The sequence below is a fragment of the Dromiciops gliroides genome, chromosome 3 (assembly GCF_019393635.1).
Source record: "Dromiciops gliroides isolate mDroGli1 chromosome 3, mDroGli1.pri, whole genome shotgun sequence".
In the NCBI taxonomy this organism is placed as follows: domain Eukaryota; kingdom Metazoa; phylum Chordata; class Mammalia; order Microbiotheria; family Microbiotheriidae; genus Dromiciops; species Dromiciops gliroides.
In genome coordinates, this window is record NC_057863.1 from 59,091,949 (window position 1) to 59,105,834 (window position 13,886).

Consider the following 13,886-nt stretch of genomic DNA (forward strand, 5'->3'; position numbering starts at 1 on the left):
TAAAGGTGGCAGAAAAAAATCAAAGTATGTTAGAAAATATGGCTAAGGAATAAGAAACAAAAAGAGAACAAAGATTTGTAGACTATTTAGAAGCCTTTTTATTATTGTTTTGTTTCTTGAAGTTATTTTTTGTTTTGTTTTGTTTTTAAATAAAAAGATACCTATAAAACAGGTCGATGCAGTACAGGCAGCACAGAGACCTCCCCTCCCCCCCCCCCCACACACGCCTAAAATTGTTTCAAAATAAAAACCAAGAAAATGTCTTCATATATGTTGTAACATATACATGTACATGTTGATGTATATAAAAATGTATGTATGTATATGTATACACACTCAAAATGATTTTGGGGGGTAGAGGTCAATGGGTTGACTTCAGTAGGAGTGGAGAAGAGGGGGAAGGAGCGGGGGAGTGAGTAAGCCTTACTCTCATTAGAATTGGCTCAAAGAAGGAATCACATAGATACTCAAGTGGAAGTAGTAATATATCTCACCCTGTAGGAAAGTGGGAAGGGAAAGGGATAAAGGGGGAGAGGTGAAGGAAGGGAGGGCAGATATGGGGAGGGGGCAGTAAAAAGTAAAACACTTTTGAGGAGGGATAGGGTGAAAGAAGATGGAAAACAGAGTAAATACCAAGGGGAGGGAATAGGGTGGAGGGTAATACAGTTAGCAATAGAAACTGTGAAAGAAATGATGAGCAGGATGCTATCAGAAGGATTTATGAAAAATGTAATCCATCTATAGAGAAAGAACTGATGATATCTGAATACAGATTAAAGTATAATTTTTTGTTAGTTCCTCTTTCTAAAGTTATTTTGTCTGTTTTCTTTCAAAACCTGACTAATGTGGAGATGTTTTGCATGACCGTACATGTATAACTTATATTGAATTGCTTGATTTCTTACGGAGGTGTGGTGAGGGAGGGAGGAAGAGTAGTTGGAACACAAAGTTTTTTTAAAAATCAATGTGAAAATTGGGGAAAATTCTAAATAAATAAAATTTATTATTTTAAAAAAATAGTGGGAGAGGTAAAAAGTGCTTGTTAAGGGCAGTGGGGAAGATATGGCTCCACACTCCAGGAAATAGTAAGAGTCCCTAGGGCTTGGGAAGAGACCAGACTGGTAATCTTGGGGTGAGAAAGACGACAGGATGAGGACTCGATTTGAGCAAGACCCAAGATGGACAGAATGCCTTTTTATATCAAAAATATTTCCTGCAAGAAGACAACTGGAAGGCACTCTATGAGGGAGTGAAGGAAGAAGGAAGGAGAGAGAGAGAGAGAGAGAGAGAGAGAGAGAGAGAGAGAGAGAAAGAGAGAGAGAGAGAGAGAGAAATGAATACTTATCAGATTAAGAAACGATCAATTAGGAAAACTTCCCGAATTGTGTAGAAAACAGTACAAAACAGCACACCCAAATGATGTTTCCCCAATTGATGTTACTTAGGGATACATCATACTCCACAATCTTCAGAGAATCAAAACTGGAGGTGGCACAGTAGGCAATGGAAAAATATACAGTAGGCACCAATAACAAGATCATAGATTTAGAGCTGAAAGGGAGCCTGAAGGTCAGGCTCCAAACCTCTCATTTTACGGAAGAGGAAATCTAGGCCCAGATGGGTGAAATGACTTGCTCAAGGTAACAAAAGCAGTATCTGAGGCAGAATATGGAATAGGGTCTTCCTGATTCCACATACAGCACTTTATCTACTATGTACCAGCAACCTGCCAACAATGACTTTTATCAAGTAGGAAATACATGATCAGAAAAAGAGGTAGGCTAGTCATATGGCAAATAAGGACTAAGAGATGGAACACTGGTAGCCCAAGAATATGCAAAGTCATACTTGATTTCCTCACACAGGAAGCTCCCTTTTCTGTCTCCATACTTTTGTGAGAGCTGAATCTTTTGTCTGGAATGCATCCCTCCCCACCTATGACTCACGGAATCCTAATTTTCTTCAAGGCTCAACTTAAGCATCACCTCCTGATCTTCCTAGCAGCTACTGTAAAATCCTCTAAGATTATCAAAAGGTTATCACTTAACACTGCATGGAGACTTCAGGAACATCTTTTATTTATCCATATATGGGGGCAGCTAGATGGCACAGTGAATAAAGCATCGGCCCTGGATTTAGGAGGACCTGGGTTCAAATTTGGCCTCAGACACTTGACATTTACTAGCTGTGTGACCCTGGGCAAGTCACTTAACCTCAATTGCCTCACCCCGCCCCCAAAATATAAAATTATTTATCCATATATGCACAGGGAGTAGGGCAGCTAGTTGGCACAATACATAGAGAACCAGGTATGAAGTCAGGAAGACTCAACTTTCTGAATTCAAATCGGGCCTTAGACACTAGCTATGTGACCCTGGGGAAAATCACTTACCCCTTCCCTGTTTGCCTCTGTTTCCCCATCTGTAAAATAAGCTGGAGAAGGAAATAGCAAACACTCCAGTATCTTTAATAAGAAAACCCCAGATGGGGTCATGAAGAGTCAGACACAACCAAAAGACTAAGTAATGACAAGCACCATGTAGTAGTCCCCATTGGAATAATTATATCATTTTTTACTTTGTACCCCAGTATAGTAGGTATGTAAAAAATCCTTGATTATTTGACCTTGAGCAGGGGTCAGTTTCTTAAAGCATCAAATAGTAAATATTTTAGGGTTTAGGGGCCAAGAAACACAATTGAGGATATTTTATAAGAATGTATAGTGTAGCAAAAGAGAAAACAAATTTTCACAAAATTTTTATTAACAAGATTCAAAATGTAACAATAATAATTGAGTATAACTGTGATACAGGTCTAGTTATGAGGAAAATGCTTTGGGGGGCAATAACATTTTGCTTACGTGTGGCTCAAAGTTCAATTAGGAAAGTTCATCTGTTAATGCTGATCTATAAATGAGAATTTATATGTTTCATCTTTGAAAATGTCTTTTCACAGTAAGATGTACTACAAAATATAGATATCAATGATTTTATTTATGGGTATATTATTATGGCTATCAGTGATTTCAATTTAGTATATTCATCATTTAGAAGGCATTTTCAGAATTCTATTAGATTCTTCTTTTGATAATTCCTTTTAGCAGGTCAGTACATTGAAGATTAATCACTTCAATTCAAGATTGGGTAGAGAAGCTTCTCAATTGCATAGTTAAGTATATTCTGAAATATGAAAATTTTGTTTGTATTTGTGAGGTCAGAAAAAAAATGGAACTGAAGTTTGAGCTCAGAAAATATACCTACTGAAACTTTGTACTTGGAATAGATCTCACTTCTTATTTTAACTTTTGTCAGCACAGGAATTGGATACAATAGCTTGACATTATTTGTGATTCAAAATACTAGTTAGAATTGACTTTAGAGAACAGCCAGAGGCAATACCTATGTGAATAAGCATAGTTGTGTTCCAATCAAAAATTATTTTCGTGTGTTATGAAATATTTTTCTTCTTTTGCTTTTCCCCCCAAATCATTTAAAAATATAAAAACCATTCTTAGTGTGCCTTACAAGAACAGACAGTTTGTTGGTAGTTTTGACCTCTGACTCAGAAGAAGGTATCCAGCACAAATAAGATACAATACTTAAAGCATTTTGCAAATACAACATAAACTCCCCCAATCAGGATTGGTGAAAGGGAATGGTGCTGCTCTTAAAAGTAACTGGAAAGTTAGGAGGAGATAATGAACTTTCCCCCAAACCCTCTCCCCATCCTACTTTCCCCAATTACTTCTGAGAGCAACACCATTTTTTCCCAGTCCCTTAGGCTCACAACCTAAGAGACAAACTGAACTCTTCCCAACCAGCCCCCCCACACACACACACAATCATTAAGCTGTTGTGAAGGCCAGTAGATATCATGTTTGCAACATCTTTTGAATATACCCCTTTCTCTCTTCTGACACTAAGTTGAGTTTAGTTTGAGATGCAAGACTGGAAGTGAGCAGAGAGTTTGGGGCTGGATAGGCAGACCTGTAATTCATCAGCACAGAGATGGTAATTAAATCTATAGGAGCTGATGAGATTAGTAAAATGTTTAGAGGGAAAAGAGAATAGGTGCCAAGACCATACCCTGAGGGCCTTTACATATTAAAATGAGTGTTTAAAATGATAATGAGTGGGAAAGACACATTAATTATTTTCCTAATGTTGGCTGCCATAATTCAGAACATATAACTTGCCCTAAGAACTACATTCATTTCACCCTCACTCATACTCTGAGAGGAGTAACATAGAGGTGTAATATACCCAGCTCCTTATTACCATTTCTGGGTTCCCCAGGTTCCCCTTCCACCTCCATCACTCAGTTTGAAGTACAAGTAATCCATATCTACCACCTAATCAAAATCCTGGTAGTTTTTGTCTATAGACCTCTAGGTCCATTGACCTCCTTCCTTCCTTAAGGAGTTCTGATAAGTGGCATACAATTTTTCCCTCCTTCTTACTCCTAGCCTCATACTAAGAGACTTCAACATATATACTATTCCTCAAATACCCTAACCACTCAGTTCCTCAGTCTACTCACTTTCCAAGTTGTTCTCTACCCAACCCTAACCACACACAAAGATTGTCATACCTTTGATCTTGCCATCAAGCATAAATGTTCCATGTTCAAAAATTCTGAAATCCCATATTGGCTTTCCACCTCTCCCTCTCTCTTCCCTTAACAAACTCTACTCTTCATCAACACCATGACCTCCAATCCTTCAGTCCCTCAGTTCTTTCCGAGGTCATGTCCCTTACACTAGCCATTCTCTTTTCCTTGGTGAATTGGTTTAATTTTACACTGTCCTTTTTGCTTGAGTCATTGGTCCCCTCATTGTATTGCCAATTGTGCCTCACCCTTGGATCACTCCCACCATGTGCCACCTACACACATGCTACTGAATGAAGGTAGAAAAAAAAAAATCAAGTAAATGTTCTCAGTTTGCTCTACTAGAAATGTACATTACAAAATTTCAACTGGGCCCTCACAGTTGCTAGGCAATCTTCACTTATTAATTCACTTATACTTCACTTATTAATTCACTATCCTATTCTCCCCAGCAGTTCTTCCAAACCTTCCAAGGTTCTTCCTTCCTCCACCCTTTCACCTGAGAACCTTGCCTCCTATTTTATTGGGGTAATATGGGGGAGAAAGCACGTGGGTCCTTAGGATTCCTCTGTAAAGAATTACACTCTCACACAAGTCCTATTTAGGAATAAAAGAACACGTTTATTGGGGTATAGGAGAAACTGGCCGGGAGGAAGGTTTTGAAGAAACAAAACACTTTCCTCTCCGACTAGCTTGGAGAGTGCTCTTTTATAGGGTTCAGATGGCATGGGTAAGAATGTCCCTTATTGGGTGATGGGCTGGGGTAGGTGATGACGGGTAGTGAGCAATCTGGTATTAACTCCATCCTGGTGGGTCCCAGCAGTCTGCTGGTGGGTGGTTCCTGAGTCTTCTCCTGGTGTAGTCATGCCCAACAGGATTACCTCATCCAGGTGGTCAGGAGGGCTAGAATTCGTGGTGGTGGTCCTGGAGCATGCTCAGTTCGATCTGGTGCTGCTTATCTCTTTGGGGTGTGTCTGTCCTTGATTGAGCTCAAGGAGAGGCCTACTTGATTTCAAGGGAAAACTCCTGGGGTTTCAAGGAAAAAAATTCCTTGACCTCCCTAGACAACTTGGGGGGGGGGCATAATCCTCCCATAACAGGGGACAAAAAAAATTGAGGCCTTTTATTGTTGAGCTTCCTCTCAACAACATATTACTATTCTATTACTATCATTTCTGCCTCTCTCTTCTCCTTCATTCGTCTCATACAATGAGAGAGCCTTATTACTTTAACAAGGCAAACCCCTCTATCTGCATGTGATCCCACCCAGTCTACTCCAACAGATTTGCCTTCTCTGTAATCTCCACATTGCCATTCTCTCCAGGTCTACTCATTCCTTGCCTACTTCCTGCAAAATACGCACCTCTCTCCCATTCTCAAAAAAACCTTCACTTGATCAATCCTATCCTTGCTGTTGTAAGGTTGCTATCTAGCTATACTGTCTAAAATATCTAATGAGTGGTCGTCAATAAATTATAAGCTTTAGCAAGAGTTTAGACTTTTAAGCATTTATTAAGGAGAATAAGAATTTGGTGAAGAGAAAGAGTCCTAGATGCCTACAGCTATCTATCTCAGGGAGCCAGAATTTCCAGCTTCTCTCCCCCAAGGTCCTCACCCCTTCTTCATCCCACAAGCCTCCTGTGAAACTGGAAACAAACATCACTTCCTGACACCAAGGAACTGACCTTCCAAGCCACATGGCTTGCCCTCAAACACCTTCTCCTCATGGTGGAGCTTTCCTACAGTAACTCTCCAGCAGGTGGCATCACTCCAATTGTCACACTATCATCCTCTATCTCGTCTGTCCTCTGTGGCTAAAAATCCTTAAGAAGGCTCTATAATTAAGTGTCTATCATCTTTTTAATGCCAACATTCTCCATGTGATGCTTACAGGGCTGGGAATCATAGAATACCTCAATATCTACGATGACCAAAAGGGAAATGGAGACACATAATAAGTAGGAGTAAGCTACAGCATACATAACAGGCTTGCTACTTAACAGGTGCCACCATTTCTTTTCCTCTCACTCTCTCTTCTTAACCCCTTACAATTTGACTTCTGACTTCATTCCACCAAAATTACTCTCCAAATTTACCAATGATCTAGTTGCTAAATCAATGGGTGGAAATTACAAAGAGAGAGATTTCAGTTTGATATAGTAAAGTATTACCTAAAAATAAGAACTGGATAAATATGAAACAGTAGTGAGCTCCCTATCTCTGGAGGTCTTCCAAATGAGCCTGAATGACCACTTGTTGGTGATACTGTGGTTAAGGGCTCCTTCAGGAAGGGGTTGCACTAGATGATATTTTAAACCCTTAACAACTGTAAGACAAGGAACACTAGAATAGGTGGGGAGTATGCAGCAAAAAAGATACTTGGGAGGTAGATCCAAAAAGGATGCAGTTCATGCAAGCTAAAGGAAGAAACAACTCCTCTGGCTGGGGGCAAAAAAGTAAGAGAGCATGAGACCTACAGAAGTAGTAGTCATCTACTACAACAGATGACAAGGGTCACGCTATCATTTTTGGAGAACAGTGATGCAGCTTCATTTCATTTAATATCCTAATAATTGTATATTGCTTTAAGAGTATTTCACATACATTATTTCATTTGTTTTATAATTCAAAATGGGCTTCCTCTTAGTTTTACTATTTATAGCTATAAAGTAAATATTCTCAACTAAAGTCCTATTTTGATGCCTCACCATGGCATCAAGATTGATATGAATGTATGTATTCTTGTAGGTGATATGAATGAGGTTTAAACTGACAATTTCTATCCAAATGGAAAGGTTTCAAGTTTGAACCCAGCAATGGACTTCAAACTATCTGTTTATTTTCTCAAGGTACAGTTCAGAACTATTCATCATCACAAGATTATCCACATCACCTCATGATAGTAGCAAGACTCCACTGTGATGAAATCACATATTATTTGAAGTAGTAAAATAATATTCACTTACCATCTTTTCTTTTCATATTTTTCTTGTAGAAACTCTTTCACTTTTTGTGGATCCCTAAAGTCTGGAATTGCTGAAGATCTATCATCAAATAATCCTAGCCAAATTTGTTTACACACCTGCCAAAAGAAAGAAAAATATAGAATTTTTATTGGTAAAATTTCACCGGGGAAATAATAAATGTTATAAAGTAAACATTCTTAATATCTGAAGAAATACATTTCTTATATCATAATATAATCTTAAATGTACATTATCCAGTAGAAACTGATGAGATTTTGAATAGTTTGAAGTGCTCATTCTTTCATCCTACTCAATGACTACAGTAGCTCAGTGCTGCTTGAAATAGAAATAAGACAAAAGCTCATAAACTTAATATTACTTATACAGTTCACAAGAGCCAAGAGAAAGACACAACTCTAAATGTCTATTAACTTCCAAATTCTTATTAGTAACAAATTAATACTCTGGGCTAGAAAGTAACTGATTATGGTACTGCAGAAAAAACATTGCAATAAGAAAGCAGTAAATTTTTAATTCTTGTTTCTCTTCTTCCACTAACTAGCTATGTGACTAAGCGAATAAGCCCCTTACCGTATCTGGGATACTAATATTAACTATAAAATTAAAAACTTCAGGGGGCAGCTAGGTGGCGCAGTGGATAGAGCACTGGCCCTGGATTCAGGAGTACCTGAGTTCAAATCCGGCCTCAGACACTTGACACTTACTGGCTGTGTGACCCTGGGCAAGTCACTTAACCCCATTGCCCCATAAAAAAAAAAAAAAAAAACTTCAGTAAAGCCAAAGGTTAGAGGGGGTGTTGCTGTCCTGTGGTTTTGAAATTTTATTTTTGCATATGTAATCCAACACTGTGTACTCCCCATCCCCCATGGCTGCTGGTGTAAATAAATTGCATTTTTCTGTTGTTTAAAAAAAAAAAAGCCAAAGGTTACAAAATAAATAATGGCATTTCTATACAACCATGACAAAATTTAGAGGGTAGAACAGCCCATTCCAAATAACTACAAAATGTATGAAATATATGGGTATCAATCTACCAAAGCACACGAAATACATATATGCATTCAATACATGGTGCTCTTTACAGAAACAAAGAACATCTTATTAAATAGTTAGAGGAATGTTCAGTGCTCATGGATGGGCTATACAGATAAATATTTTTAAATGTTAGATTTTACAGAATTCAATTAAAAAATCAATTTAAGAACTAGAAAAACAAGTGTAATAAGAGGTAAATACAAAGTAGGAATAGTACAGCCAAATCTCAAACTATATCATAAGGCCAAAATCATCAGAAACATACAAAGGAAGATCAATGGAAGAGACAAGTGAGAATCAGAAACAATAGAACTCAATAATCATGCATCCCCATAAGGATATAAACATAAATTATTAAGGGGAAAATTCCCTACTGACATCTTATTTTCATAAAATCTTTCCCAGATTTGTCTGAATATGTATCAAAGCATCTTGAAGAAAACATGAAAAAAGGGCACAGGTAAAATTTTACAGATGATTTTCTTAAGGTACAGGGAAAAAAGATCCTGCTTGTATTAAGTTTTTTATTGATTACAAAAAAGCACTTGACTCATTTCCTAGACCATTCAATTACTTCCACCTCCATCATCAGCCTGTGCCTCCAGGTCCTTAGGGTTGGATAAATCAGCTTCTTCCTTTCCTTATCAGGGCCCCACTCTATTTCCTAGGCATTTAGACACCAATCCCCAGGGCAACATATTCCACCCCAACTCTGCCAGCACAAAATGTAAGCTCCTGGAGGCCAGAGCCCATCTTGCTTGCTCATATTTGTTTTACTTTGTTTTAGCACAGTGATGAGTATGTAACAAATACCTAGTAAATAATCTATGATGCAAAATGCAACCTTAAAAGTCTCTTCCCTTTCAAGGAGTATCATGCATATGATAATGTATTTACTGCAGTTTTTTAGTCAATTCTGTGATTGTAAAGATGTGGTAAGCTATTTGTCAAAGTCTGTCACTAACACTAAGCTCAAACTGAATGTAGGTCATTTTCATAAAGGTTTTATTAAAATGAAAAAGAAAACATACATGTTGGTAATTACTGATGTTGCTTTTTCTGGGGCAAATGATATTTTATCATCTTTGATCCCCCCCACCCCTCCTTTTTTTAGTAACTACCATTCCCTGAAACATCTGGTAAGGCAATCTCTCAAATCTTTAAAGATTATATTGTTATAGCATGGTTTTCCTCCAGAGCGTGGAGGAAATCTGAATTCTGCCAATCTTCCCAAAATCATCTTCCCAAGTGCCAATTCTACTTCAGTAGGTAGCACTCCCAGGCCTGGGGTGTTAGCATACAAATATAATGATTCCTCTGTCATTGATGATGAAAATGTATATAGAAATAGTGAATTTTTTTTTCATTTTATGTCTTATTGTCCCTTTTGTTGCTTTCTTTCATAAACATTCTTGGGATGATGTGGCTTATTTAAATGCCAAGCTTCCTACAAACTTTGCTTTCACAGCTTTTCTGTTTTCAAAGATGATACTGCTCATCTTGCCCTGCCCTATTCTGGTGTTTTACAAAGGAGGCTGCATTCAAAATCAGTATTGTCCTCTCTCTACATGGCAAGGAGACAATTGTTTGCTGTCTACAGCAGTTTCTAGGCTCTTTTGGCCTCTCATTGTGATAACTTTTTAATAATATCAATAGTATTTCTTCAGTTAATAGGGAAAAATCAATGTCAATTTTTTTTTTCTTTTTGGTGAGGCAAGTGGGGTTAAGTGACTTGCCTAGCTAGGGTCACATAGGTAGTAAGTGTTAAGTTTCTGAGGTACGATTTGAACTCAGATCCTCCTGACTCCAGGGCCAGTGCTCTATGCACTGCGCCACCTAGCTGCCCCTCATTTTTTTTTAACATCTTATAAATCTCATCTGAACAGGTCAATTTAAAGTTCTTACAATTGTTCAATTTTAGCTTTTCTTCATACGCTGACTGTCTTGGTCTTTGTTCTAACTAGATGGTATAGGAAAGATGCCCAAATTTCTCTCAGGCCCTGATTATTCAAGCCTCCAATCCCCTATTTGAAACTACGTACTAGACTTTTCCAACTGCTGACATCCTAAACCCAACCACACAACCAATTAAAAAACACATTTTAAGCTACCTCCACAATTTATTTCTTCAATCCTCAGTGTCCCATTATAACAGAAAATGACATGTCAACCTACTACACTTTAACTCCGCTCCTTGTCTAAATCTAACTTAACTGGGGCAGCTAGGTGGCACAGTGGATAGGGCACTGGCCCTGGATTCAGGAGGACCTGAGTTCAAATCTAGCCTCAGACACTTGACACTTACTAGCTCTGTGACCTTGGGCAAGTCACTTAACCCTCATTTCCCCTGCCAAAATAAATAAATGAAACTAACTTAACCTTTACAAACCTAACTAGCTTCCCTGTCTACAAGCCCCCAACCAAAAATATTTTTCTCCCTCAATGAGAAAGTAAGTTCCTGTAGGTCAGAGACTACCTTTGCTTTCTGTATTTATATTCCTAAAGCTTAGCACATAGTATGGGCTTAATAAATATCTTTGTATTCATATTTATCTCCCATAAATAACTCTTCCTCTTTTATTAATGATACTAAAATCCTCTTCTCAAGTACCCAGACTCAAAACTTTGGAGTCCTCTCCAATTTTTTTTTAATAAAGTATTTTATTTTTTTACATGTAAAGATAGTTCTCAACTTTTGTTTATACAAGCTTTCCAATTTCAGATTTTTCTCCCTCCCTCCCCTCTCCCCTAGACAGCAGATAATCTGATATAGGTGGTATATATATGTGTGTGTGTGTGTGTGTGTGTGTGTGTGTGTGTGTGTACACACACACACACACACATAACATTAAACATATTTCTGCATTACTCATGTTATAAGAGAAATATCAGAGCAATGAGGAAAAACCTCAAAATAGAAAAACAACAGCACCAAAAACAAAAGAAATAGTATGGTTCATTCAGCATCTATATTCCACAGTTCTTTTTTTTTTTTTCCCCTGGATTTGGAGATCCTCTTCCATCATGAGTTCTCTGGAACTCTTCTGTACCATTGCATTGGTGAGAAGAATATAGTCCATCACAGTAGATCAACACACAATGTTGATGATACTGTGTACAATGTTCTTCTGGTTCTGCTCATCTCACTCATCATCAGCTCACGTAAGACCCTCCAGGTTTCTCTGAACTCCTCCTGCTCATCATTTCTTACAGCACAATAGTATTCCATTACATTCATATACCACAACTTGTCCAGCCATTCCCCAATTGATGGGCATCCCCAACTTCCAATTCCTTGCCAGCACATAAAGAGCAGCTATAAATATTTTTGTACACGTGGGTCCTTTTCCCCTTTCCATGATCTTTTGGGAAAAAGATCCAAAAGGGGTATTGCTGTGTCAAAGGATATGCGCAGCTTTATAGCCCTTTGGGCATAATTCCAGATTGCTCTCCAGAATGGTTGGATCAGTTCACAGCTCCACCAACAATGCATTAGTGTTCCAATTTTTCCACAGCTTCCCCAACATTTATTATCTTCCTTTTTTGTCATTTTAGCCAATCTGATAGGTGTCAGGTGGTACCTCAGAGTTGTTTTAATTTGCATCTCTCTAATCATTAGAGATTTAGAGCATTTTTTCATATGAGAATAGATAGCTTTGCTTTCTTCATCAGAAAACTGCCTGTTCATATCCTTTGACCATTTCTCAATTAGGGAATGACTTGGACTCTTATAAATTTGATTTAGTTCAGTCCTCTCCAATTTTTAAAAATTCTAAATGTAATGAGACACTCCCCACACAGACCCAGATCCATCTTTAATGCTCCCCTTCCTTCTTTCACTTTCCACATCCCCAATCAGTGACCAAATCTTGGAGATCTTCCTTCCTCTCAATGTCTCTGTACTTTGTGTTTTGTTATTTTTGTTATTGTTGCTTTCTTAGTCTAATTTTAGGCTCTTATTTCTTTGCTCTCCTTTTCAAGACAGTCAAAGAGAATCAGTGGACTTTTTTTTCAGTCTTAATTCTTCATGAATTCTGCAGTATAGCAAACAACCCCTCCTTGAGACTCTCTACCCTTGCCTTCTATGACATCCATCAAATGAGAGAATATGTGGAAAGTCTTTGGCATAGTGCCTGGCACGAAGAAAAGCTTTATTTCCTGTGTTTCATCAAAAGCTATTCCTTCTTCCTCCTCACCTGAAAACATGGGTGTTCCAAAGTTCTTAGTCTTCTTTATTCTGTATATGATTGAAATCTATCTTTCCAATCTTATTCTACTACCGTTTCCCTTCTTGTTCCCAATCAAACTAGATTATCTTTCACTATATTCCCCCCCTGCCCATTTTCATCCTACTTTTCCCCTTATTTCACTGCCTATGCTTATTTGCAGTATCTAATACTTGGAATTAATCCCCCCAATCTACCCCAATTTATTCTTATTGAAATGCTTTCCTTCAAGATCCAACTATAATCCCATTCCTTCTTGGTTTCCCAAAACCACCCCCATCCCTCCCTCTTAAACTTGAATTAATTTCTCCCTTCATAAATGTAAGGAGGGCATGGTCCTCATATTTGCATTTATTTTCTAATCACGATCATAGTTATATCTCATTTTATATGCTTAGTGTCTCAAACAGTGCCCTGCATACACTTTATCCCAGTACAATTCTGAAAACTAACACAGAAAGGAATGCAGATCTCAGACACTTAACACTTACTAGCTGTATGACCCTGGGCAAGTCACTTTACCCCAATTGCCTCACCAAAAAAAAAAAAAAAGAAAGAAAGGAATGCAGATGGAATTTTAATATGAAGTGTTACTTTAAAATTTATAAACATCTTTTCTTATATAGCTTAAATATACCTAAAATATTGTGAAAATAAATGCAATACAATAAATGCAATGAATCAATCAGGAAAACACTAGCAGCAGGATTCCTATCCAGGTCACTTTCTTACCTGTTCATCACAAGGAGGGGATGAACAAAAATTAGTGGGGAAAGCTTCTGGGAGGTAGTGATTCAGGTAGACTATTTTCTAAGCTAAATTAACTACACCAAACAAAAAAATATATATAATGTGGTTCCTAAGCAGCTTAGTTACAATCTCTAGGCCAACAAACATGTCAGGAATAAAATGAAATATGGTCAAAAGACACAGAATCACAGGTATAAAAAAATAGAAATTTGAGTTTTCCCATTTTATTCTAATTAAAACTTGGAAGAAAAAAAAACCAGCAGCAGCAAAAACAAAAAAC

At 37.7% G+C, this 13,886-nt stretch overlaps 1 protein-coding gene across 1 annotated transcript in view; it reads right to left on the bottom strand.

Moving 5' to 3' along the window:
* The window catches only part of AGFG1 (ArfGAP with FG repeats 1), a gene marked incomplete at its 5' end in the record, with an annotated part of 87,036 nt that overhangs the window by 28,366 nt on the left and 44,784 nt on the right, over nucleotides 1-13,886 (bottom strand). Inside the window, 1 exon segment of the mRNA XM_043993339.1 lies at nucleotides 7,575-7,690. Coding sequence (XP_043849274.1) covers nucleotides 7,575-7,690 — 116 coding nt within the window.